Source organism: Manduca sexta, chromosome 9, assembly GCF_014839805.1.
Source record: "Manduca sexta isolate Smith_Timp_Sample1 chromosome 9, JHU_Msex_v1.0, whole genome shotgun sequence".
NCBI lineage: Eukaryota > Metazoa > Arthropoda > Insecta > Lepidoptera > Sphingidae > Manduca > Manduca sexta.
Genome location: NC_051123.1, coordinates 6,633,139 through 6,661,091, shown reverse-complemented (window position 1 = coordinate 6,661,091; position 27,953 = coordinate 6,633,139). Strand labels below are relative to the sequence as shown.

Genomic DNA, 27,953 nt, shown 5'->3' with positions numbered 1-27,953 from the left:
TAACCACAGAGAATTGCTCACCTACAACATGACTAATAAAGATTTTAATTAAACTTACAAATACACCATTCACGCCTTTTGTCTCCGAAGCGGTAGGCAGAAGTGCAACTGATGCACCCACTTTCCGCCATGTGTATTCCGTGCCACGATGTGATAGAGAACGAGTCCATCATCAGATCGAGCCTATTGCCATATCGCGCGCGAATACCAGATACTGGTGGATGTGTAGAAAAGCCCAATATCGATTTGCCCGGGAATCGAACCCGAGACCTCAGCACTGCAATCGTACCGTAATACAACGACGCCAGCGAGACATTCGACTTTAATTTAAGTTCAAATGTTAGGTATAATCAAATAGATCCATTGTTGGCCATCGGTGAATTTAAATAGTTCTCTTTTGTAAGCAAATCGCTACACCATGATCACCCAAGCTTTAGTAGTTTTACGTAATCCGCCATCAGACATTTCGCAAAACTAGAAAATTGTGTCACGGCAATAAGTTTTGAAACAAAGATATACCGATTTTTGTTAAATAATGTTCAACGAAGTAACGCCATGTGTTGTGTACGTTGTATATGATTAACATACCTATCAATAAACACTCAGTTGACTATAAATTTATGGGAAATGCAATGATTTCTTATGTTTAGGCGAATGTTAGACATTCAAATTAAACTATTTTTCGGATTTTATCGCGGTTTTAATATTTTATATTTCTCCCGACGTTTCAAAGACTTTGCAGCCTTCGTGGCCAGGGGGGGGGGGGGTTCGGCACTTAAGGGAATTGTATTTCCAACGTAGTTTACAAAATAATGCTTGAAAATATGCGAAATATTTTGTAGAGTCTTCTTTTTCCCAGAACAACAGGCACTTAAATACTTGTTTTTTGAATCTAATCTAGATATTTAAAATGTAACATCCAACGTACGAGTGCTTAAGGCGTCGATCACAATACGCAGAATTCAGGCAGGCTTTTCTTATAGCGCATTGGTCAATTAATTGCGACGAATAATCAAACTTATGTATATTAAAATAAATACTACAAACATATTAAGATAGAAGGGAAGGTACGAGATCAGGAAAAGGATCGCATATGACGCCTTATTAACTACATTCGCAACTAAATAACGTTCACCTGTGAAATCGACGGAATGAAAATGTATGCGAATCGCAACGTTTAAAGTCCCTGTATAGTTAACATTCAGCCTTGTAGGAAAACTACTGAAATGCTATTTCCTCGTAATGAGGTAAGTAATAATACGTTTCGTAAACAAGATCGTAGTTCGCGTGCTAAAAACTACGAAGGTTTATCAGTGTTGCACCTATGTACACAATTGGTTCTATTTTTTATACTTTACATTTTGACGTATTCAATTGAAATTATTATATTATGAATGAATGTTGCTCTATTAATGTATTTAAATTCATAAAATTTTACGGTGTATGAGTTTGATTATAACAGAGATCGTATCATATTATGATTTCTAAAATTGATGAAAATAATTTGAAATTAGAACATATATATTTTTTTTAACTTTATATGACGTGTGACAAATTGTGCACAGTGAGTTCGCGCCCTACGTGTCTGGACAAGTCCTTGTGTACTGAGAAATGGCACGGCTATCCGCTTGGCATTGGCTCCTCGGTCCATAACTCAGTCAGTTCTTAGCACCACACTATAACGCACGTGTGCTCCGACTTAACACGATCTTGTACCTTGCACGTGTTATACGAATTTGTGAATTATTTCAGTATAGTGCTGTTTTGTTCATACGCGGCTGTGATTGTGTACAAGTGATTATTTAGTCAATGTAAGTGAAATAGGCATCTGTTTATTCAGGTTTTAATTTATTTTTTGTTAAAAATTTAGTTTTGATATTTTTTTTGTTCCTGAAACGTATCGAAAGGTATAAATTTCATATGACTCGAGTTAGACAATACCTTGAATTCGGTCAAGAATATCTAATATTATTATAAATAATAAAATATTCCGCTTAAAATTACTTAACTACAATGTATGTTAAATAATTCATGGCCATGAGCAGCGATGTTATTATGTATTTTATCAAGATTAGTCAAAGATCGCACGTGTTTACAGTTTAGTTATTCAAAGGGCACGTTAAATACGATAATGAATAAATCTATTTAATGCTAAAGTACAATTTCCAGATGTTATACGAAAATAAGTCGAAAAAGTACTTTTTAGGAGTAAGCAGATATTTAAAGTTTAGTCTATTAAAATTAAAAAAAAATGTGCAAAATTAAAAAGACCGAATTAAGAGGGTTGTCTCTCGGCACCCACATGGACAATGTGTACATAACATAACTAGACACTCATGTTTTGACATCGCCATTGACACGCATACCTTTATTTTCGTTACTCGGTCAACCCTAATTGCCGCATGCGATGATATAACGTCAACAAACTTGATCTCTAGACTCAAGTAAATTATTTAAGGCCGATGTTATATATTAATTATTTTAATTATTAGGCATCTGGTATAATTTGAACGATATAAGAAGTCATAGAGATAATAAGACCTAATCTACTAGTTAATATTGTAAGCTATATTAACTAGTAGATTAGGTCTTATTGATTCATTTAATTAAAATATTTTGACCAAACAAATAAGATAGCCCCATAGATATATTAAAAACCAATAAAAAATCCTGTATACAGTGGGCTGCATGATGATGATTTTAGTATACCAACCTAACCAAAACTTAGATATGGCTGATATTATATTATTTATAATACTCATAGTCATATTTATTTACGTAGTGTATACATATTGATATTTTTTCCAATACGTATATTTTGGGAAGAAGTGCTGTCCAAAACATAGAATTTCTAAAGACATTTGCCGACCTAAAAAGTTAACACTTAATCAGTTCACAATTGTAAACAAAGAAATTATTAATGGACTTTGATTAGAAAATAATTTATTATATTAATCTACACATAAACTATATGATAAGCTATGTTTATTTACGTCATGACTGACCTGCTCGGCTTAGGTTCAATAACTAATCGGGCTTTTATCCCTCTGCCAAGCGATCGTCTAACCTAAAAGAAAGGTGCTTGTACTATTAATAGTATTATTCATGATTTTCAATATAATATGTATATTCTGGGCCTTATTTTGGCCACAGGGCGATTAAGTCTATTTGAAATTACGGGCGTTCTAATTGAAAGACAGCTTTGATAGCCGTATAGGTAAATAGGAGATATTTTTTACTATTTTATCTATATGGCTACCAATGCTGTCTTTTATTAGTTCAATCGTATTTGTAAAAAGAAGGCTATGGCCCCGTAGACAGATAAGGTACCCTGACTAGAATTTTACTTCGAATATCAAAGGTGATAAAGCAGTACCTGTCGACTAAATCTTTGAAGAGGGCCAATTAATTTACGATGTTTGTTTATTTATAGTTTCAATAATTTACATCATTGATATAGTTTACAAATAATTGGGAAATCCGTTTTTATCGTTAGTAAGATTTAACTAAACACGTTGGATGCAGGCCGCGTTTGGCAGATCCGCCTAGAAATCTTTAGAGGAAGGGTGTTAAGCAGTGGATTTCTTGTGACTGATGATGAAGCGAGCATTTTCCGATATAATTTGTTAGAGGGAGGAATTTGATCGTATTTTGACGAATTCTATGGTCAAAGAGACACTATTAATTCTAACACCTAAGGCTTGATAAAAAAGGTAATAAAATCAAATATTTAAACAATTGCTGCTTGCATTTGAGCCAAATTGTGTTAATAAGGTATCATCAGAATCCTATGCAGATTTATAAACTCAAAATGACTCAATCTGCCTATATTGCGACGCGACGCACTAACTATCGGCAATTTGTTACCTGTTTTTATTTCATGACTCACTATGACATCAATCTCAGAACTATGTACCGTAGATAAGTTGAAACCTGAGTCAATAATGATGTGTACAATTTATATTCTATAAAAAGGTGCTAAGTACTTCTCATCAGATATACATACAAAATATACCAAAACACGCCAAGTATTGTAAACTTGATATCAATTAATTGATTTTTTTATATTCACCTTGACTCCTTTTTCACTTTCATAATGTACTAAAATAAACAATTTGACGAAGGAATTCATTGCTGCAGCCGCCGATACAGTATGAAGTGGCCTTAAGACATATAATTCTTGTTACCTAGACTTAAGACATCCAAGCAGACAAGCCAGATACAAATTAATGAATAGGCAAATAAAGGTCAATTTAAAGTTGATGATGCGATGGTACATAAAAGTGTAAAACAGCGAAAGCTTGGCTTGAGCGATGTTAATTGTGCCGGATACGGAATGACAGATCGAGATACAATTCGTGATACATTTTAAATGATAACGTCAGCGGGAAGCCATAGTTGTGTCAAGTTTCATTACAAAATATTATGATCGAGTTACTTACAACTGCCTTTACCGTGACAAATGAGGAAAATGGCGTTTAGATCATTGCTCATCACAAAATACACTGTAAATAAACCTCTACCTGGAATATATTTTAAATACTGACTAGTAGTAGTAAAGGGGCCATATAACCGGATTCTCTTTCGTAATTTAAACAAAATCTATTAATCATTAGAACGATTTGCAGACCGCATTTACGCATATTAGTAGTACGTATATGTAGTGGAGGGTTGTCTTTCGAAAAATTTCACCCTTTCTGACCTCTTTCCTCTGCTTAGTTGAAATTTTAACTAAAAATATACAAACAGAACGCTTGGTACGTGGGTTCTAATATTATACATGCGCTATGAAAAGATTTTACGTAAATCCCTTCAAGGGATTAAGACAAGTGTCGACTTTTTGTATACATACGCGGAAACAAAACGACGAGCCGAAGATAAAAAAATATCAATAACCCAATATATTACGCGTACGTCATATACACGTGTAGCTTTAGAAATGAGAGTTCTAACATGGCATAGCCGAATCAAAATATAATTGCAAAATCAAAACCGAAGGCGTAGTGTTAGTCTGTACAAATATATTGAGACCGTCGTGATTGTGTCAGACTGATCAAGTCATGCGTAATCAGACAAGACCTGATGGCCATTTGGAAACATCTAGAATCGCCGGCTGCCGTACTTCTCGATAGAGGACCAAGATCACTCTATAAAGCTTGTTTATTAGAGAGACCATACAACCGATCACTGCAACTCCTGGAGCCTTATTCTCTATGCCACACGTTATTTTGACAGTGCGTAACAAGAACGTAATACACCGCGAAGAGGTTAATGTTTTTTCTTAATATTAGTCAATCACAATGGCCCTATGTCTACGCACAGCGAAGGCTGCCATGCCGTCAGCACTGAGAAACAGACTTGTTATCACAGCTTTCATCCGTCCTTAGATAAAAAACATCTATGAATAAGGGGGTAAGACGATAGAAATTAGCATACCCTATATTGATTCCACGCTAATATCAAGAAGATAACGTCATCTGTAAGCTAGGATCAAAATGGGATGATGGCACCGAGTGACGAACTTCTGCGATTTTCCGTGAGCACTAATTAAAATGAACGCAAAGACATCGAGCAACTGAAAATATATTTCTACGGTAGGCATTATTTTTCCAGAATATTTAAGATTCGAGTTACAAAGAACTAATAATATGAATAGCGTTTTACCATTTGACCTACGGACCCGATTTAACATTATTAAATAAGACCTCAAATAGACATCCGATTTGCATTAGGACCGGCTTGAGTTCGCAACGGGTCGTGATTGTATTGTATTCTATTGTGATGAGGCTGTTTAAATCATGGTATGTGATCCCTGAACTTGAGTGACATTGTTGTTGAGTCAACTTTTGTTATTGACCTATGGATTCAGTGATATTGACCCAGTTCGAACAACTAACGTAATCTATTATAATTATGACAATAATGCTTCGAAAGAATGCGATTTAAATCCATTGAATAAGATTTGAAAACAATGGTCACGAATTACGATGAGCAATAATAATAATATCCATTGACGAAATACGCCACTGCGATGTTGATTTTAATATTATTTCTAATACTTTCAAAAACTAATAGCATTAGTTAAATATTAAGATAATTTAGCTCTAATGTGTACATTTAATTCTGCAATTATTTTCACTTAATTATACTTTTTTAAATATTTGTGACACTAGCTTCAAATCTATATAGGTAATATAAAGTTAGTAAAATTTATTTTAATTCCATTTCAATTCCAGTAAAAAAACGTTATAACATGCTCAATATAGAGCATTTCCAAATACAGCATCGACATTGATCTTCATTAAGCGATATGAGAGGTATATAGACCATTTTAAAACAGTCTACTACATCGCAACATTTTTAACTCAATAAGACAATATAGGAAACCTAATTATGTTTTAAAGTTACTTAATATAGTTTTTATTGCAACTTTATATTTGCAATTCAAAACTATGACTTGTAAATGTTTTATGGCTTCATAAGCTGTCTAGCAGGGTGTTTTTGTTTCACTTCACTGTTCATTAACCGAAGTAAATAGACAACTATTTCGACTTCGCATATAAATTACGCAATGGACTGTTAAAATAAAATATATGACTTGCGTTTTAAGCGTCTACCGCGTTATGCAAATGTGTTGCATTTAACCACTGGTATTAGTCATGTTTATAAACGTCATACTCACAAACATTCATTACTCTTAACTTCGCACTCACAGTAAGTTTCTCTATTAGAAAATGTCTGACTCTCTTAGCCATAATTTTAGAATATTATGATTTTCCGCTTGACTTACTATCACTTCCAGATATTTTTAGTTTTATGCATGAAACAAAATGACTGATCAACATTTTTGTTCATTCATGAAATAATTACCATTATTGAATAAAAAAAATCCGTTGCCGATTATTCGAAAAAATCATTATATGTTAGTATTCAGAAAAAACATCATTTTAAATGATATTGTATCGTTTGTTAATGTCTCTATGAAATTGTTTAAATATATGTAGGAGTGTAAGAAAGGTGTTGAGTGAAACGGAATGTAAAATAAGTGTGTGAAAGGGACAGATAGTGTTAAGAAGGTGAGTAAAAGAGATAGAATGAAAGTAATGTTAGACGACGACGTATGTAGAAAAAGAGAGAGTAGGATTAAGTCGTTTTTTTATTATAGGACGGTGATTGTGATTTTTTTAAAAAAGTAAAGTAAGTTTACGGTATTTTTGGTGTTTGCACTTCCCGTGATCCCACAAAATTGGGGGCTCGGCCGGGATCGGGGAAATAAAGTGCCATCAAAGTGCGCGTACAAAAAGAACGTGGTTCGGCCATTTGTTGCTACTTGAGTTTGCATTTGGAAATTAGAAGACGAACGAGAAATTATGAATACCAGAAGCCGGAAGGGCAGCGAAGGCAGTTCGGAAGAAACGCCGTACCAAGCCGACACACTACATCTCACGGAAAACTTATAACAAAGTTTAGCGGGCAAGATGACGCGCACCCGGTGTCAATGTGGATACGGGATATTGAAGACCATAGGGAAATATTTGATTGGAATCCTACACAAACGCTCTTGGTGGCACGTCGCTCACTAACCGGCACAGCGGCACTATGGCTTCGCGCTGAAAAACCTATAAGACATGGGACGAATTAAAAGGTGCTATAAGTAAAGAGTTTACCGACACATTAGATATCAAGAAGATACATGAAATAATGAGCTCAAGACGTAAAAAGAAAGATGAATCATGTTTTGATTATATGCTTATTATGAAGGAATTGGGAAAGCGAGGGAAAATGCCGGATTATGTGGCCATCAAATATATACTACAAGGTATTCCAGACTTAGAAATTAATAAAATTATGCTCTATGGAGTTACAACATACGCTGAACTAAAGGAGAAGCTAAAGTTATACGAAACATTTAAGAAAAATTCAGCTAAAGATAATATAAGAAATAATACGTTTACAAGTCATTCACAAAATAATCCTAGAAGAAATACGGCGGCTACAGATTTGAGATGTTTTAGCTGTGGAGAGAAAAATCATGTGTCTGAAAATTGTCCTCATAAATTGCAAGGCAGGAAATGTTTCCGATGTAATGAGTTCGGTCATATCGCTTCAGATGAAAATTGTCCTACAAAAAAGATGGCGGTTTCGAAAACGAATTACAAAAAATCGTCGCATATAAGTTCGGGTGACAATCGGCAAACTTCGGAGCAAATCGGACGACGTGAATCTACTCAGGTTGGCACTACTGAACGACGAGCACCGGCCAATCAAATCTCTAAGCAAGCATTCTTCAACCTATTGCAAGACGGCGAAAACAATCCGAGCGATGTTCAAGGCGAAGTCTACGTAGCTACGACCGACGTGAAGCGATGCGCATGCACTAGTTCGAATTGTTCGTGTTACGAGATTGCCAACACGACAACGCGAGACGGCGCTGTGATTGGCTGTAATGACAAGATGGCAGATAAGTGCAATAACAGTGACGTTTGCAATGTAAACAAACAAAATAGTGAATCAAGGTGCCGGGTAAAACCTATTAAAACAGTGTATTTGTGTAGTGAAACGGCGAACGCTTTAATAGATTCGGGTTGCGACGTAAATTTAATGTCTGTAGATCTGTATAGGAAAATTTAAAACCACACAATGTGATACGAATTCAAATATAACCTTAGTTGGTTTGGGTTATTCAAAAGTTAATACTTACGGCTGTGTAACTTTAGATATTATCATAGATAATTGTAATTATGAAAGTGTAAGGTTCTATATAATGCCTAACGATTCTGTACCATTTCATATAGTTCTTGGCAATGACTTTTACAAAATATTACATTGGTTATGAAAGATGGTAATGTTTGGTTGTTTCCGAAAAATGACCGAATGAATCCTAGTTGTGAATGGTTGCAAAATATGTCGTGTTTTCTTACTTTCCCCGATTGTGTGAATCATGCCTTAGATCCAAAAATCAAAGAAGAAGTTTCCAAGTTAGTCCAGAGTTATGTACCCCAGCAAATTAAAGAAGTCCCGATTGAATTGAAGATAGTATTGAAAGATGACCTGCCAGTATCTCAGCGAGCAAGACGCTTATCTTTTAAGGAACAGGAGTATGTGGATTGTCAGGTACAGGATTGGCTCGAGGATGGAATAATAAGGGTAAGTTATTCTGAATATGCAAGCCCATTAGTTTTAGTTAAAAAGAAAGATGGTGATTTAAGAGTATGTGTGGATTACCGGAAGATTAATTCTAAAATTGTAAAGATGAATATCCACTCCCGCTAATAGACAACCATATTGACAAGTTAGCTACGGCAAATATTTTCAGTGCATTGGATTTAAAAAATGGTTACTTTCACCTGCGTGTCCATGAAGATTCTGTTAAGTATACTGCTTTTGTGACCATGAATGGACAATATGAATTTCTACGTGCCCCTTTGGACTAGCAACCTGTCCTAAAGTTTTCACAAGATTTATAACAATCATATTTGGCGAGTTGATTGTTAGAGGTGTTGTTATTGTGTTTATTGATGACATTCTTATTCCAGCAGAGGATGAGTACCAAGCCTTAGAACGCTTGAAGGAGGTCCTGAAGGTAGCGTCGGAATATGGATTATGCATCAATTGGAAGAAGTCTCAGTTATTAACAAGAAGAGTAGAATATCTTGGTCATGTTATTGAGAATGGTATTGTGATGCCATCCCCAGGGAAGACGGATGCTGTTACAAAATTTCCTGAGCCATGCAGTTTAAAGCAGCTACATAGTTTCCTAGGTTTGTGCTCATACTTTAGAAAGTTTATACCTAAATATGCACTTATAGCCAAGCCTCTCACGGATTTATTAAAAAAGAATAGCCAGTTTAAATTTACTGATGAGCATAGAGCTGTTTTTCATGAGTTAAAAATGAAGTTAGCTTCCAGACCTGTGTTGAAAATTTATAATCAATGTGATGAAACAGAATTGCATACAGATGCATCAAGTGTGGCCTATTCAGCAATTTTAATGCAAAAGGGTGAAGATGGAGCGATGCACCCAGTTCATTACATGAGCCGGAGGACAACAGATGCACAAGCTAAATATACAAGCTATGAGCTTGAGGCACTAGCAATAGTTGAAGGGGTAAAAAATTTAGGCACTATGTGTCTGGGCAACAGTTCAAAATAGTTACCGACTGTAAAGCATTCCAAATGACTCTTAATAAAAAGACTTGGCTTTATCTACTAGAGTTGCTCGGTGGATTTTACTTTTGCAAGATTATGATTTTACTGTAGAACACCGTCAAGGTACTGAAATGAGACATGCTGATGCGCTTAGTCGAAACCCATATGTAGGAACAATAACTTCTAACTTGCATAAGGATATGCAGCATGCACAGGATGGTGATGAAGGTCTTAATGCAATAAAGAAAATTCTAGAAGATGGAGGGTCGTACAAGGATTATTACTTAAATCAGGGATTACTTTATAAAGGGCCAGAACACCAATTGGTTGTGCCAAGTGCTATGGAGACTGAGATTATTAAAAGAGCTCATAACAATGGTCATTTTGCCAAGAAGAAAACATTAGATTTGATAAGCAAAGATTATTATATTGATAAAGTAGGAAGAAAAGTTGAAGATTTTGTTGCATCATGCATACCCTGTTTATTATCAAATAGAAAGGAAGGCAAAAAGGAAGGTTACCTTAATCCCATTGATAAGGGTGATACCCCATTGCATACCCTACATTTAGATCATGTTGGACCACTGACGGAGACTAATAAACAGTACAATCACATTCTTACTATAATTGATGCGTTTACCAAATTTGTTTGGTTATTTCCGTGTAAAAGTACAACTACAAAAGAGGTTTTGATTAAATTAGAAGTATTGCAGCAACGTTTGGAAACCCTGAACGGGTTATCACAGATCGAGGTACTGCATTTACCAGTAATGATTTCCAGCAATACTGTATTAGGGAGGGTATAGAGTGCTGTCATATTACTACAGGAGTTCCAAGAGGGAATGGGCAAGTTGAGAGGATCCACAGAACTGTTATACAAGTACTTACCAAACTTTGCATAGAAACACCAGGGCAGTGGTATAAACATGTAGGAAGAGTGCAGATGGCATTAAATAGTACTTACCAGAGAAGTGTCAACACAACACCATTTGAAATGCTAATAGGAAAGAAAATGAGGAGACAAGAGGATTTAGAAATATATGAATTGTTACAACAAGAAGAGCGGGATGCCTATATGCAAAATAGGGATGAACTTAGGAAAAGAGCTAAACAACAAATATTGGAAGTTCAACAAGAAAATAAGAAGGGCTATGATAAGAACAATAAAAATTGTAGAAAATATAAGGAGGGAGACATTGTAGCAATAAAGCGAACCCAGTTTGGTCCTGGAATGAAGATAAAACCTAAATACTTGGGACCGTACCGGATCACCAAAGTCAAAAGATTTGATAGGTATGATGTAGAGAAAGTGGACCAATCCACTGAAGGCCCAAATAAGACATCTACAGCGGCAGATCTTATGAAACAATGGCCAGATAATATTAATCAAAAGTAGAGTTCTCTTTGTAAGGTAATTGTAATTGGTAGAAGTTGATAAATGGAGAGGAATGGTAAGGAATGGAAATAGGAAAAGGGAAAGAATTAAAAGCTAGTAATGATAGAGTAATCTTTTATTGCCATATTACAGGTTACAGAATTGTTTACATTATTGGAGCACAATATAATAAAAAAAATCTGAAACAAAATGTTTGTTAATTTTGTTTTGTGAAGTGTTTGTTGTAAGTTTGGTACAAAAAGTAAATGTGTATTTTGTGTGTGAATTTACTATGTGTGTAATTGCTGTGTGTGTTTGTTAAGTGTGTCTGAGGGCAGACAGAATGCAGGATGACCGAGTGTAGGAGTGTAAGAAAGGTGTTGAGTGAAACGGAATGTAAAATAAGTGTGTGAAAGGGACAGATAGTGTTAAGAAGGTGAGTAAAAGAGATAGAATGAAAGTAATGTTAGACGACGACGTATGTAGAAAAAGAGAGAGTAGGATTAAGTCGTTTTTTTATTATAGGACGGTGATTGTGATTTTTTTAAAAAAGTAAAGTAAGTTTACGGTATTTTTGGTGTTTGCACTTCCCGTGATCCCACATATATATATGAAAATACAACACGCCAAATTAGTGCGGAATTACACGCTTGAAGTATTTCAAATTTTTAGTTGGATGATCTCCGAAAACAATAAAAATTAAAGTGAACGAACTATTACATACTACACACTAAAATTTATTAAGCGTTAAATTAAAGCTGCATTTATTAAAAAAGAAAAAAAAAGAAGATTGAATATGTGGCGTGGTTAGAAATTTCTAAATTCAAATGGTTGTTTAAATATATTTAAATACCGACGTGATAAAATTACAATTCAGAATAACCTTCATATGTTTAAAATTAGAACAATAGAATTTTATATAATTCTCTACATTCGCTTATATAAGGTTATGAGAAAAGAATGCAATTTTCGGTCAGATCACAATTATACGACGCATGATTTCACAATGTGGACTTGATTATTTATCCTTAACCTGGCGGCAGTTAAAAAAAATGTTTGACGCAACATCAGCATGTTGCAAGTGTCATAAAACCGGATTAATAAAATAGTATAAGGAGGTTTTTAGTTTTTCATCACACATTGGAAGCGAGATCAAACAGCCGACCTAGATGTTATTACGTTACACAATGTGCGTATTAGATTGATTTAGAAATTGTTTACATTGATAGCTTACGACGTCAAACGATATCTTAATCGCCGGTTAGTACGATTTATTTGATCTCTATTAATTACGTATAATTATACTTTATACCGTACGACAAGGATCGTTATAAGATCATACAGATTATGAACCATACAATTAATACGAAGCAGACATACTGAACGTAATGAGCGATCAAGGTATTTTTCACATAAATATATATTTACTTGTGAAATGTTCCCTTAGAAAACAAGTAATTTAATTCCTTCAAACAAACATTTTTCAAAACACGCATCGAAAAAAAAAAACACATTAATAAAATGAATTCCGACAAATATATTCAAATAATTGCATCCGTCATAAATCTCGGAAGGTAAACGACATTTAAACCATTCAAAACGTTTCGATATCGTAAAACAAACAGAGGTGAGACACGCATTAAAATCCATTTCATGGTTGACCAAAACATACGCAATAGCCGTGCGTTTTGCAATTCTTTCGGCTTCGGCGTTCGTTATTCGAGACGTTTCTTCGGCTAACGGCACAAAAATACGGCCGTTCAACTATTCCAATTAGGCTAGTAGATTAAAAGAGTATAGTTTTATTTTTTGCCTATTTGAAACTTGATTAATTCAACTATGAATCCATAGCTTACAATTCTCAATGTTATGTACAAATTCATCAAATTTCGTGCCAGTTCAAATAAATCATGTTCACATGTTACAATATTGTTATTCAAATGCTTTTACTTTTTGGTCCTTTCGCAAGCGCAGTACGGCTACAGAACCAGTCAGGAGCTGGCGGGCCGATTGCCGCAAGAGCTGCTATAGTATCGACATTATACTCCGTTTTCATAAATATAAGTATTGTTTATTACGATACGTATTTTTGTTACGTGTCTGTTATTTAGACTTGGTATTCGCTTGTAGTGTCGATTACGTAGTCAGTTATCGCGTCAGTTACTTTAAAGAAAGTAAGAAATCCAGTAAAGAAACTGAAAAAATACATTTTTTTAAGCATCTAGCTAATTATTATTATATACGATGTCAAAAAAGAGTCTTTCCGAATGTAATATGTTTTTTTTTCTCAGTTCCTATCTCCGACAATTGTAAATAGATTTTTATTCATTTTTTTTTGTATATACTACCTGAATCATCTCACATTATTTATTTATAAGATAAAGAAGTTCGAGATAAAAAGGTTACAAATGACTAGCTACCATTGTTCAACTAATCTGAATTTTTGCAGACTCATGTATGACTTAGTTATCGCGATTAACTTATTGTATTTAAAATTACATGAACAGCCTTGTCTTACAAATGTGTAAATTATAGAATGCTAGACGAAGTTTATGAATTAATAAAAGTAGGTGACATTGTTACCCGCGTGCAAAACGGCGAAATAAATGTTATTAAAAAATTGCTTTTAGCAATAATTCACCTAGATAAATTTTACATTCAAAAAATTTAATTTTTATAAGTTCTCAGATGAACATTTTTTTGTCGGTGACAGCAACATAAGTAAAACAAAATTATATTTATATTTTAGCAAAATATAATGTTGAAATGGTACACAAAACCTTGCACGCTTCGATACAATCTTTTTGACATTAATTGTCATCGATAAAAAAAATATCGACAATCGATACACAAATCGATCCAGTTGACAGTACTAGAGCGTGCCGGGGGAAAGGCCGCAGACAAACGTGTCGGGACCTTGAAAATAACACGACCGCGCCAATTCAACGCAATATTACTAAACGAGTTCGTCGCCATGCGTTACCTGTCTTGGAACAAATTCGGTAACTGTTGAACGATCTTAGCTCATTCTTATCACGAATGCGCGTGACGAAACAGCGCTTGCGCATCGACATCGAATATTTCAATACAAAAGATTTTATTATAGCATGGACTATAAAATAACCTCGTACATTATCGCTTATACGTACATAATTATTCAACTATCTCTACCTATTTTATTCTCAGTAAAAACCCAAATTAAGGTCAGTACTTTTAATTATCAATGTTTGTAACAACTTTTGTAAACACAGAACAATTATATTTATTTTAAGTTATACTATAGGTTAATGTACAATGCGTTTCTCGTAGGAATATGTGTAAACCAAGAATAACTAATATCTCATTGTTAAATTATTGGTCAAGGAAGTACCCATGGCATGTTCTTCGATGAGAATTTTAATCATACAAAATATTATGTAATAAATCAAGTCCCAAACAGATATTACATACATTATCTAATATGCTAATAAAAAAATATTCAGAAATGATCGATTAATGATTCAACAATTCTATATCGAGCAACAAATTATGCCATAGCAAATTTACAATTCAAGACAAGTCTTGTTTCTTAATATCGTTTTAACATACGTATTACATAAGCAATGTCTAATACTTTACACATTGTTTTCACTTGATAAAAATTGGGTTAAGCGCCTGTTCAACAGATGTATCGCGGTTGGTGTCGGTGTCCACCTTCTAATTAATGTCTCAAGCATCGTCTTCAAAAGTGTTGGGTGTAAAAATATATCCGTGCTACATTTTACAGAGCAAGAAACAAAAAAAACAAATACTTCTTAGAAAATTAAGTCTCACAGAGTCCTTGATATTTTCTGATTAAAAGCAAGTGATGTCTAATCCTGATGCTATTCCTATGCAAAAATCATACCAATGCAACCTCGACGCATTGTTACTCACTTCCGCATTTGTACGTCAATTTAAATTTATGACGTCAGTTGCAAGAAATGCAGACGGGATTAGTTTAAAATCTAACAGTCACGTTTTAAACACCCTTTATCTATATAATTATAACTACATAAACATAATATATAGGTACAACACGCAGGTCTTGCTTCAGACAAAGGCTAATGACCCCATTACATTATACAATAAGTATGTAGTTTCAAATACTAATCTACATTTTGTCTTTACAGATTCAGCTGGGATGTCGACAAAGAAAATTATGTGATAAGTGAACAGTGATATTAGTGAAATTAAAACAAATATCACATATTTTATTTCAACCAAACGCAACAGTTATCAAGAATGGACCAATACGTGTTAGCAGTGGTGTTGTTAATATTTTCCTTGATAACAACAGGTTTGTAAATGTAACTTGAAACTTTATTACATATACAACCCGTGCCAAATTAGGATATTAGTAAAACAATCAAATGGGAACTAAAATTTTTGTTGCGCATGCGCATTATAATTTTTGTTTATAACATAAAATTAAACTTATTTATCGGCCGCTAGTTTTCCAATTGGCTTACTAACATAACGTCAATTGACTTTGAGATTTATAGTTAGTATTTCACTCAATACGATAAAACAGAGTATACAACGTAAAACTGAACTAAATATCGTGCAATCGACGGATCTTACTTTGATAATAGCAAAAAGGTGGAACTGGATTACAAATGCGGCTGTTCAGACGCTAGTAACCATTATGAAATTCAAAATTATCGCAAAAATTTCTTGAGAAAATCTATAATACGCAACGATAGACTCTTCTGTACGGGTGACGGAATTATTTTGGACCAAGTATTTAAAATTGGACCTAAAATAAATGCATTAGGAAATTACTTACAGGCGCAATATCTGCCATTTAGAAAAAAAATGATAATGGAATTATTATCTGACAGGGTAAGCTACCAGGTAAGAAACCAGGTACACAATAATTATTAGTAAACATATAAATACCTACTGTAGCCGACATATATTGTAGCATTACAACAAATTATAATCTAAAAAAAGGTTACTTTGTAAGAAGCTGGTAATAAGCCTTTAAATGCAATCTTGATCCAGGTAGGATCCATTGATTTATGAGTTATTACTGTTCGTGATGAGGTATGTGACCTGCTTAGTGACTTATATAATATTTGCTCATTTCGTGATGCAAGTATGTTAGTAATTACGCATAAAGCTCATAAGATCGTATAAAAATCATAATGTCTTTGTGTTGGAGGAAAAACCACAAGTCCCAATGCTGGGCATAGACCTCCTCTACTACTGAGAAGGAAATTATAATTAGTATAACAATGTAATATTTATTTACGAACAGAAATATCTATGTAGAGTGGAGCTAACATGGAATATTGAGGCAATTTGAAAATTGCACGTCAATTCGCTAAATGCTATACGTGTGGGCCCTTAATCTGTATAGAGATCATTAATTATTATGATATTAACCATCGCGCTTCGGAAACAATAGTAACTTCGTTGACCGTTACTGATGTTTTTATATTTCTAAATGTTGTTTTAAGTGAAAACTCGCATTTGTCTGTTAAACTATTTATGAAACATTTCTTTATTTAATTTCGAAAGGAATATAAAATAGAGGCTTACAATTTTAAAATATTTAATTAGAATGATGGTTGTTTAAACAATTTTGATTGCAAATTGAGTACTATCAAAAATGTTATAACAATATCCGTGGTATTTCCTTGTTGTTTAATTACTAACATAATTTGTTTTTTATTTTGTATTATTAAAAGGAGGCAGCTTATAGTAATCATTCACCTTTAATTAATTCAAATGAAATTCTATATATACAATTCCAATGTATAGCACGAGAAATGAATGTATAATAGTTAGTAACTTGGTGTAAACTTATGACTCACTGAAGATAAATAATCATGACCATTCATTAATATTAATAACTACCAATCAATTGATATTATGCCGCATCACACCGCTAAACAAATCAAATAAAATCAACGAGAATAAAGCAGCAGGAGCCAATACTGCTACTAATCTATATCCTGGCGTAGGATCTCGAAAATCGTAACACAGGGCACTGAACCTTCTGCCTCTTTCGACACACAGGGAACCCGGCTCTCCTGATATATATACTGGCTCTTCGGTGTCGCATCGCGCCTCGCTACCTTCATAAAAAGTGTATTTAGTTACCAATCTTGCAATCAAACCTGTAGTTTCGTTCGTATTATGAGGAATCTTTTTCCTCAACCACCCTTGTTTATAAATCTTATTTATATTTTCCGCATCAGAAATTCGTACGTTTGTAGGTACTGCGCGAGGAGCAAGAACTTCTGTCTCGTCAGTTAATGGTTTCAATTGTATTCCTATGTCGGACAGAAAGGATACACTAGTTATATCTCCTTGTATTGATAACCGGTGTGTTACATCTCTATGGGCGATAAGACCACAGTAGAGTTTAGTGTCTATATAAAAAGGTGCTCCTGGTGCGAAACTGCATACAACTCTGACATCTCCGTTAGGCCTTTTACCATAGGCGCAACCTATTTTAGTTGTATGTGCCCATAACAACTGGATCGTGTGAAAAGTGGAAGGGGCAGGGTGACCGCATTCCACGTCAGTTTTCGTGAGCCTGCTGCCAGCGCTCCAAAACCATGCATGGATACATCCAATAATCGGAGACACAAAACATTCAGCCTTCGGTATGCTGTAGAACATACAAACATATTAAAAATATAATTAACATGTATAACACGAAGATAAGTGAAAATTATACCATTTAGAAGCAGATTTTTTTCTGTACGAAGCAACACAGCACAGTTCTGCATATTTGGTACACTCAAGTTGTGTTACATAGTTGCCGTCGAGAGCAGAACAAGGCGCTGGGCCGGGTAAACATTGTCGGAGCCACGCTTTAGACATCTTTTCTAAATCAAAATCGTATATAATTTGCTCCATGTTGGCTGCAGTAGGCAGATGTTTATACCTATCGGCTACACCATTAGCTACACGGTTACGCATAGAATTCACAGTATTGACCAGAGCTATCTGTTCCACCATATTGGGAACTAAAACTTGGTAGCCCTTATCACAGATATGGGAAATAGTTTTATCTGCAAACACGCACAACGTGTGATCTCCATAGCAGGGGCTTACTGCACACCATTTATTTAATGTTTGCTCCGCTGGCACATTGAATGATTTTGGTAACGGCAAATCAGAATCTCCCTCATCAATAACATTCCTTAAACTTCCACTATAAACAAGAAATACTTCAGATGACCGTCTTCTTTTGCCTAATTGGGCATAAAGTACAGGCAAGTCCCAACATGGATATTGTTCTGGCACATACCATACTGTATTATTTGTTAAGACTCCAGTAATAATGTCTTCTTTGATCTTAATTTTACCCGCTGCAGGTTCTATATTGTAAAAATCAGCTACATATCTTGTAGTTGTGTTAACGTAACGGTCAATTTTAGATCTATCAATAGTTGTAACGGACATGGTTAAGTTAATAGTATTATAGTCATCTATATCATAGCGGAGTGGTTTATGGTGTTTTAATTTGGTAGTGTTAGATGTATCTTCATATAAATATTCATAATCTTTAAAAATCTCCATTAAACACGATGCACATTGAGTTCCATTACTGTTTTCATCCATATCGATATTCACCGATTGTTCAGAGGCTTCTTCTTCGTCAGTCTCATAACTTTCATTTTTTACCTGCAAATCTATAGTTGTAGCATTTTCCTTTTCCATTCTACGCGCATCAACTGTGCTATCAACACGATAGCTATTACGAGTCGTGTCTATGAAATCCGCATAATAATCTGGGCCTACAAACTCACTTGGTCTAACAAGAATGAATAATAAAAATACACAGAACAGCGTCATAATATATTGTTTGGTTGTTTAGCTCGACCAACTAGATAACCAGTTTTGGATACATTAAAAATATAGGAAGTATATATTAAATATATCACTAATCACATTCTTACATCCACGAATAAATAAGTTTTTTGCGGAAGGTTTTCTTTGTTCCACTACATTCTATTTATATTTATTTATGTTTATTGACAGAAAAAGTGTGGTTCAACTGGTGGTTATGATTTTTAACCGAATCCAAAAAAAGGAGGTTTCAATTCGACTGTATTTTTTTATAGTCACATATTTTATGAAACAAATCTAACTTAACGCAACTCATTTGATACTATTGCATAACTGCGACAGTGCTAAATATTTTGTGACATTCGACTGAATTACCATACTTAGATAGTCATTGAACATAGAGGGCAAGGATTCACTAATAAAGACACAATTCAACTGCGCATGCGTCGTCCTAAACTGCGTAGGAGTCGATACCCGTTGCCTGTTATAGCGTTATGAATAATTCATAAAAACAAAACAACATTATAAACATGAATCATCGAACGAAAACCCGATCGAATGATGACGAATCCAAACACTTTTTTACTTTATCATTACCCGCAATAATTGTATTTCCGTAGGATTTTAAAGTAAATGCTCTTTTGCAGATAGGATGAGCTTCGCCAGGTCAACGGTCATACTCTCTAAATTTAACAAGTTACAAAAGTCAACGACCTGAATATATTACAGAGAAGGGTGATAACAGTTTTAACTTGTTGACTTCTTGACATGGTGTTTTTGCACGACACAGTGCAATGTTTGCGTACCCAAGTGACAATGGGAGAAATATGTAGACGTAAATGCATTGAAATGATGTATAATGAAAGGTTGCAGACGTTAAAAGCAACATTAAAACGAAAAGGTTATTGCGTTGTTTATTCATCCGTGTTACTTCTATAACCAGTAACACTAGTTCTTTATACTTCAACAAAAATTGCTCATAACTCGATTGTCTTTACTTCCGTTGATAGTAAACTGGAATTTTCAAAGACTCATTGAAAATCAATACTTATTGTAGATTAAAGTACACTTGTAGTACTTAACTTTTAACGCTACCTTGAAGTAATTAAGTTTAACAACAGCTGTATTGCGTAAATCAATATAATAATGTCTTGAAAGTTTAACGTGACATTGAGTTTAATTCCTGATATAGGTTACTGGAAGTTGGTGCTCAATGTCAAAAACAAAGTCAAGCAACGAATGTCGACACAAAGTATTAAGACGACAGTACGTAATTATAAAAAGTCTCAAAATTAACTTTTAATGTATTTAGAACAATTATTTTGGAACATTATATTTGAACGCAATCACTGAAAAAAATATTAATTAAAGCAACTGTAAGTATCATAATTGCTGCACAACTGACGCAAGATTCAGTCAAATGTAAATTATAGCTAACGTCAGGTTGTGGTCCATTAAAGCTCGCTTGTCATGTTACAGATAATTTCTCATTAACGCACGCATACATACATTATATTATCCACAACTAATATTATGCTTATTTCACCATTAGGTTTACCCAACCATTAAACACAATAGTGTAAAAAAGGAGTTATGAATTCAGAGCAAAATCATATAAATCACAGTAATGGCCCAGTTTAGTGGCAAGGCAATCAAAATATGTCTATTAAAATAGGGGAAGACTTACATATACCATCGGAGAAATACTACTGTTTAAAATATTATAAGAAAATGATGCACAACCATATTCAACACTTTATCCATAATTTTAGTGCCCTTTATAAAATTCAACGATATTGGGTCATCAACAAACAGTAGGATACCTATTAATTATTGAAGATTTATAAGCATTACTCGTGCAATGTTAGATCACCCGCATATCGGTCATTAACAATTGTTATAATCATTAATGATGTAAGTCATCACTTGGAACGTACAATAACACATTTGCACTAGGTCAGTATAAATCCAACACCGTCACGCTAGTTCCGACGACCTTTGTCAAACAAACGAAGGTCGCCCAGAGAGAGCCAAGTGACCACGATCTTTAATAACAATGAACAGTGAACATAGAGCGCGACTTAAGAAAATAAAATGAACAATCAGACTTATAAATGATATAGGATAGATCTAGTAATACGTAGGATTACCACAAGGAACTGTTCAAAGTTAGGTTTTACTAAATATAAAAAGAATGTCACAAAAATACCACCACCTTTCGTTTTGATTTCGAAAAGGACAGTCTGACAGCTGCTGTTGAACGAATCTGAATTTGTATTTTATGTTTTTAGATATTTATATTACTTATTTATTATTAATAACCTTATTCACTTTTAGGTATGTTTATTTGTATCTTTAAATATCAAGTTACCTTGATGCACCTTATTTATCTCTGTGCCCCCCTAAGTTTGACTGTGGAAAAGGCCATTAGCAGTGACTCTACCGATAATATAATAACTTAAAGCCGGCTGTCCCATAATTACAGTAAAAATTTGAATCACTAAGAAAGTCGTAATTGCTGGCATTTCAAGTTAAAAAAAATCGTTTCTAATAGTACTTTTCTTATACACAATTTAAAGCATATTACATAGGCAGATTAAACTAAATTACAATTACGTAATCTTTTCAGGAGTTGAGTCGCTACAATGCTACCAGTGCCTCATAAATCCACTGCCGGGCCACTACTACAACACCACAAAGCGTTTGTGCGTGCATTTTGACCATTCAAACAAGTTCATAGTCGACTGCCCCTACTCTACTATGTGTATGAAACAGGAGTTTTATCTCGACATACAGAACGGAGGTAAGTTGTGACTTATTACACTGATAATTAGAATAGGAGAATGTTTTCATGAGAGATATAAACAGCATTACAAAACATATTTTATTGCGTTTTAAAATATGAAAATATTTTTATTTGCTTACTTAACGACGCTTGTTGACTCTCCTTGGATTTTTGTCCTTGTTATTCTAAAACGATAGGACAAAAAATTACATGTTTCACAATAAGGATCTTACCAATATTGACATTTTAATAACCTGAATCAGTGTTTTTCTTTCAAATGATATTTATAATAGTTGGATACGATTATTATCGACTGAGTTTTAAATTATAAACATCAGGTAAACATTCAATTATAGTGAATCGATTCATGTCGATACATAAATCTGTTATCATTACAATCCCAATCAAGTGACTTAATTTCTTGTTTAAGTCTTCTTCTATAAAAAAAATAAATTACACAAAGCTATTACGTAGTATTATAAAACAAAATGAAATATTTTAAAATGTTCCAGTAAGAATAAAAGGAGTGCTCCGTGATTGCGCTCCTCAGAAGAACGAGTATCAAGAGTACAAGAACGGGCGGTGGTCTCCGAAAATAGAAATAATGGAGCCCTATCCAGAAGGCTGTCACGATGTGGACGATAAAGGAGAGAGGACAACACCGACCAGGTATTGATTCTGTTTCATGATATTACATATATAACATAACGCTTGTATCGTATAAGGATACAAAGAGCCCATAGATTGCCAATGTGCTCGATCCTGGTACAGTTCCTTCTTTTTAAATATAGTTTTATTTTTTCAGATTTTATCGCCATTTTTATATTATAATTTTCTCCCGATGTTTCGAAGACTTTGCAGCCTTCGTTGTCACGGGGCGGACTGAGGTGTTGGTCATCCGAAAATATAATATAAAACTGCAATAAAATCCGCAACATACTTTTATTTAAATGTCTAACATTTGCGTAAACATAACAAATCATTATGCAGTTCCTTCTTCTTTCAATAATATCCTTGTGTACTTACCTACCTACCTTTGGTTAAGGGTACTTTTGATCCGCCCTTTAAATATCTGATGTTTAAAGATTCTGCGTGACCGACGATGGCGATAATCCTTCGTAATATATGTTTAAACAAACATTTTGCTCAGTATGAATTGAAGCCTACAAAGTCTAAGCAACAAGATATTGTACGCCCCGTAACACAATCATCTACTTATCAATTATGAACTAGAACCTGTCCATTATCTATATTGCATGTTAATTGCTCATAAATGGTTAAAAACACCTCTTGTGGACTAGTTTTGATCGCGAGCCAGAAATTAAGCTGTCACAAGCCCTAACCCCATTTGAATGTTGCATGTTAAATTGTATGTAATTTAATGTTTTACCGAAGGCCGTTTATCGGCATTAACGTAATTGTTTAAAATACGTAATATAAGCCAAATGTATTCAACAAGGATACATTAATGCAAAAATATTCACCTTTTTAATTCTGAACTTATTTAGTTCTAACTGGTCTTAATCGAAAGAATAAAAAAAACAGTTAGACCTTAGACCTGTTGTGCCTTGCCTACCTCTTCTGGCATAAAACATTTGAGTGTGTGTGTGTCTACATAAATAAAATTATTGATACTTTTGCGCGCATCTCACAAAAACTATTATAAGATGTAATATTACTACATGCCTATTCGTATTTTACGACTACTACATAGATATTCGTATGTTTTAAGCCTTTTTTAAAGCCTATATCAATATTTCTATTTAGCACCAAGTCAAAATTATTACACACGTAACCCGAAGACGTTGCCATCAACAAATAAAAAGTAAAACCATAGTATATTTAACCTATTCAAAACTATAATCATCACATTTATCAATTCCAGATACTGCTACTGCCGCTCGGAATTATGCAACTCATCGCCAAACACGAGCCACGAAGGCTACACCGACATCATGGGCGTCATAGTCGTGTTCAACCTAATGAAATACATCAACAGCCTTAGGTAGTGAATAAACTTTGCTTAGGTGATTATTTATAATTCGTGAAGTGCTAAGCGCTTTATGGACTCGCAAGCATTATGTGATATTGAATGTTGACGCAGTCACGGCTGAAGGATGGGACCAGTCAAGGTTATTTGTTATTGTTGAATAGATTTTTAGGCGTTTGTAAATTGTATGTCTATGCAATAACTTGAATATAATTGAATAGAAACTATAAAAGCATCGTCATATCTCAGTTCTATACTATCAATATTTATATTGTAAAGAGGCAAAGTTTGTTTGTAGTAAGTATTCCCTGAAATTACTACTGCTACAAACCTGAACAATCTTTTATAAATTTGAAGTTACACAATTCCTGAGTGTTGCTTTTTGCCCTGGGACGCGTCTTTGATTGCGAAAATGAGCATGTAAACAGAAGGAGACGCAAGCAAATGCTAGTAGTAATGTTTGTATGAGACGACATGTAACAGATATCGATGAAAAGTTTGTTTCTTGTACTAAATGTGTACGAGGCGACTTTCAGGATTGTAAATGTTACACCGTTTACGTATTGAATAATTAAAATGTACATATCACATTAAAACTGATAGAAAAGGTGACATACAATGTAACAACATAGAATAAAAAATATAATAATAGCTAAAATTATTGAACGATAATATAGATAGAAATTTTAGTCTCCGTATATATTAATATGAAATGGTGGCGCCATCTGGATTTGCGTATTACAATTAAATAAACGTTTGTCGAACAACCGCTCTTAAATAAAAAATATGTTTAAATTAATTTACCTATATAGAGCATTTGAAATGAATTTTGTTACTATCAACAATAAACATACCTGGCATACGGCATACCAAACTCTGGTAAGCCGGCATGCTAACTACTATTCCTCCCTTCCGTTTACCCTCAAAAGAAAATGTAAATCCGCTTGTATTCTAGCTAAAGAAACAGCTTGTATAATGAAACTAGATAACAAAATCTTACATTATGGTAATTTGAATCTAGTCACGATTGCGCCATCAGATCGATTTGATTTGTAAAGAATACAGGTTGCTTGTGTAGAATTATTTACAGTAAGTTATTTTGTAATATATTACTCGAGCATTGACCATAGCTTTTGTATTATAGAAAGCTTTACAGTTTCTTATTCGCTGTAATATAATGAATGCTTTGTAATATTGTGACCTAACAGCAGTTTCTTCATTGTCAGTAATAGTCAATATACATTTGCCAAATTATGACGTTTGTGTCGTGGCAACTTATGGTTTTTACTTTAGCGAATATGTTATGTTGGCATGTCTATTGAATTTAACATAAGCTTAATATTACTATTCATGAAGTAACTGACTGTGAGCCTTCGAAAAATGGGTGACAATAGCAGTACACTTTGGAGCAATGGCTTAATTAGGAATCTAATAGTGAATTCTTATATGCAGTACTTTATTATAAGAAATCTTGAATATGTCCATTCCTGCAGTAGAAGCTAATGTATAAGTTATTGTTTTGCGTACAGACGCAGATTATAAATTAGGTACGTGATGTGATAAATGATAAAATGTTATACACTTAGCTTTAAAAACTTTTCAAGTTCGATATTTTGTGCATTGTTTTTGTAAACGTGATTCTCATATAGATCCGATTATAACGCTTTGATGGAACTTGCTTTTTTCCTTTATATGAATTAAAAATCTATATGCGACGTGACAAGTTTTACGCAATGCTTATGTCTCTTAGATGTACCGACTACAAAAACATTACAACAAAAAATCTATATATATAAAAATGAATTGCTGTTCGTTAGTCTCGCTAAAACTCGAGAACGGCTGAACGGATTTATCTTATCTTGGTCTTGAATTATTCGTGGAGGTCTAGGGAAGGTTTAAAAGGTGAGAAAAATTCGAATAATTGCCGGGAAAATCCTCAAAACAGCATTTTTCTATTTCCCATACAAACGTTTTCTAACTAATACGTAGAGTCAATTTGAGCTTTATTGCTATTGTATAAAGTTCACTGTTGTCTAAGCAATGTAGGTGTGTCCTAACATCAAAGCAGTGTGCGTTGGAGCACAGAATATAATAATGTAATGTCGCGTTCTGAAACTCAACAAAAGTGATATCGCGGACCCGACTAAATTGAACAGTCACAAAATTTAATATATCATTAGTTATTTGGTTGGCTTCACGATATTATTTCTTTTGTTTTACTTTAAAATGCATGTTTTCGTTATGGACAATTTTTGAGCTACCTTTGCATATCTATACTTATAATAAATCTGTAGAGAGGTCAATTCTGTACATGAAATATATTTCCAAAATAACTGGGGGTGATTAGGGATCGGTACTGATGCCAAAAATGCAATTAGTAAAATTTTTGTCTGTCTGTCTGTATAACCGTTACAGAAACAAAAACTACTCGACGGATTTTAACTTAACTTGGTACAATTATTTTTCATACTCCTGAGCTGGTTATAGTATACTTTTCATCACGCTACAATTAATAGGAGCATAGCAGTGATGGAAAATGTTGGGAAAACGGGAGAAGTTACTCCATTTTTTAAGCTTCCGTCATTTCGTGTGCAACCTTAATGGTTAAAAGTTCCTTCGATTTCACCAGGATCCCATCATCAGACCCTGACCGGACAATCGGACCACCTGCATACCACCATAAATTAAAAAAACATCCCGACAAATTGAGCACCTTCTCCATTTTTGAAACCCGAAATCCACGCGGGCGAAGCTGCGGGCGGAAGCTAGTAATTAATAAAAAACAGAAAAGTTATGATACCTGGTTTTGTTTAATTTTCTGCTTCATATTCAGCACAATGACCTAATTTTTACAGCAGACAGTCACGAACCAAGTCTGATGGGACATGTCACGCGATACTTTCACGTTTTAATGAAAATCAATAAAGTAGATGGCGAGAGGTTAATTAATTTACCTAAATATTGCTTCACGGTTTGGCGTCGTCTGGAACTATCGGCGCAAAATACCTTTTCTATACACAGTAATTAATTAAGATTATGGTTTATTAGAATTAAGACAAGCTAGATTCCAAAATAAATGTACCGCAACTAATAGATATTGGATTCATCGCTAGGGGAAGATTAATCTGCACCAACGCGGACTTCTGTCAATATTATTCAAATCAGTAATGCACCAACACGGATAGAAACACACAATATTATTATAATGAGGAATGACTTTTTAAATTACAAACCCTGGTTTCGAAATTACTGAAAAAAGGCAAAGCTTTAAGGCTTTCAAACACTCTTTAACTTTGAAAATTATGGCAACTTCGAGAATTATCTAAACAAGAATAAACCATGATTAATATTTCACTCGTTAGACTACCTCCCAACCATTAATTATAATAATGTGATCATTTGTTTTTAGATAAGAAAGTAAATAAGCAAATAAAATAACCGATAGAGATTACCTCTTCCGATATCCATCTACAATATCAAAAGAATTATTAATGGAATATAAAAAAAAACATATCATTAACTTTTATAATAAAATGAACACCTCCGTATATATTGACTCATTAAAAGGTATTTTCGAATAGTCACCGTACCTCTTTGCTGACTAAACAGGTTATCTATACTGTGATGATAAACGAACTTGCTTCATAACATTATACTGGATTTGTATTTTAATTAAAAGGTTATAATTTATAACGCTTTTTTTTTGCAACAAAAAACCTTATCGCTACTATCACTTGAGTGAGTGACGGTTTATGTCGGTATTACTGATCTTACGGTCCAATGTCGACACTCGGGAGCATCTGAGCGAGCATTGGACTCAGTTC

General features: G+C 34.0%; 3 protein-coding genes across 5 annotated transcripts in view; 1 reads left to right on the top strand and 2 right to left on the bottom strand.

Annotated features, from left to right (window-relative positions):
- LOC115441303 (rabankyrin-5) overlaps window positions 1-27,953 on the bottom strand; it is a 70,707-nt gene that overhangs the window by 23,615 nt on the left and 19,139 nt on the right. The gene's annotated exons all lie outside the window — the stretch shown is intronic.
- On the top strand, window positions 1,628-25,803 carry LOC115441306. 2 transcript variants are annotated; one of them, XM_030166038.2, is made up of 5 exons: window positions 1,628-1,811; window positions 15,676-15,842; window positions 21,984-22,157; window positions 22,652-22,808; window positions 24,025-25,803. In XM_030166038.2, exons 2-5 carry the CDS (start codon window positions 15,788-15,790, stop codon window positions 24,146-24,148), a joined length of 510 nt encoding a protein of 169 aa, XP_030021898.1. In that variant the 5' UTR covers window positions 1,628-1,811; window positions 15,676-15,787; the 3' UTR covers window positions 24,149-25,803. The 2 variants fall into 2 exon arrangements, with proteins under 2 accessions (XP_030021898.1, XP_030021897.1); XM_030166037.2 differs by lacking the exons at window positions 1,628-1,811; window positions 15,676-15,842 and adding an exon at window positions 20,012-20,255.
- Window positions 17,020-19,155, bottom strand: LOC115441305. Its single transcript, XM_030166036.2, has 2 exons — window positions 18,237-19,155; window positions 17,020-18,167 (listed from the first exon to the last, which is right to left on the bottom strand). Exons 1-2 carry the CDS (start codon window positions 19,124-19,126, stop codon window positions 17,411-17,413), a joined length of 1,647 nt encoding a protein of 548 aa, XP_030021896.2. The 5' UTR covers window positions 19,127-19,155; the 3' UTR covers window positions 17,020-17,410.

Bases quoted from the DNA above. Each gene is read 5' to 3' on its own strand.
- LOC115441305 (XM_030166036.2), bottom strand. From the start codon at position 19,126: ATGGATGAAAACAGTAATGGAACTCAATGTGCATCGTGTTTAATGGAG. The intron at 18,168-18,236 runs GTATAATTTTCA...TATGTTCTACAG, and splicing joins AAAAAATCTGCTTCTAAATG to CATACCGAAGGCTGAATGTT.
- LOC115441306 (XM_030166037.2), top strand. From the start codon at position 20,123: ATGGTGTTTTTGCACGACACAGTGCAATGTTTGCGTACCCAAGTGACA. The intron at 20,256-21,983 runs GTTATTGCGTTG...TAATCTTTTCAG, and splicing joins AGCAACATTAAAACGAAAAG to GAGTTGAGTCGCTACAATGC. The intron at 22,809-24,024 runs GTATTGATTCTG...TATCAATTCCAG, and splicing joins GAGAGGACAACACCGACCAG to ATACTGCTACTGCCGCTCGG.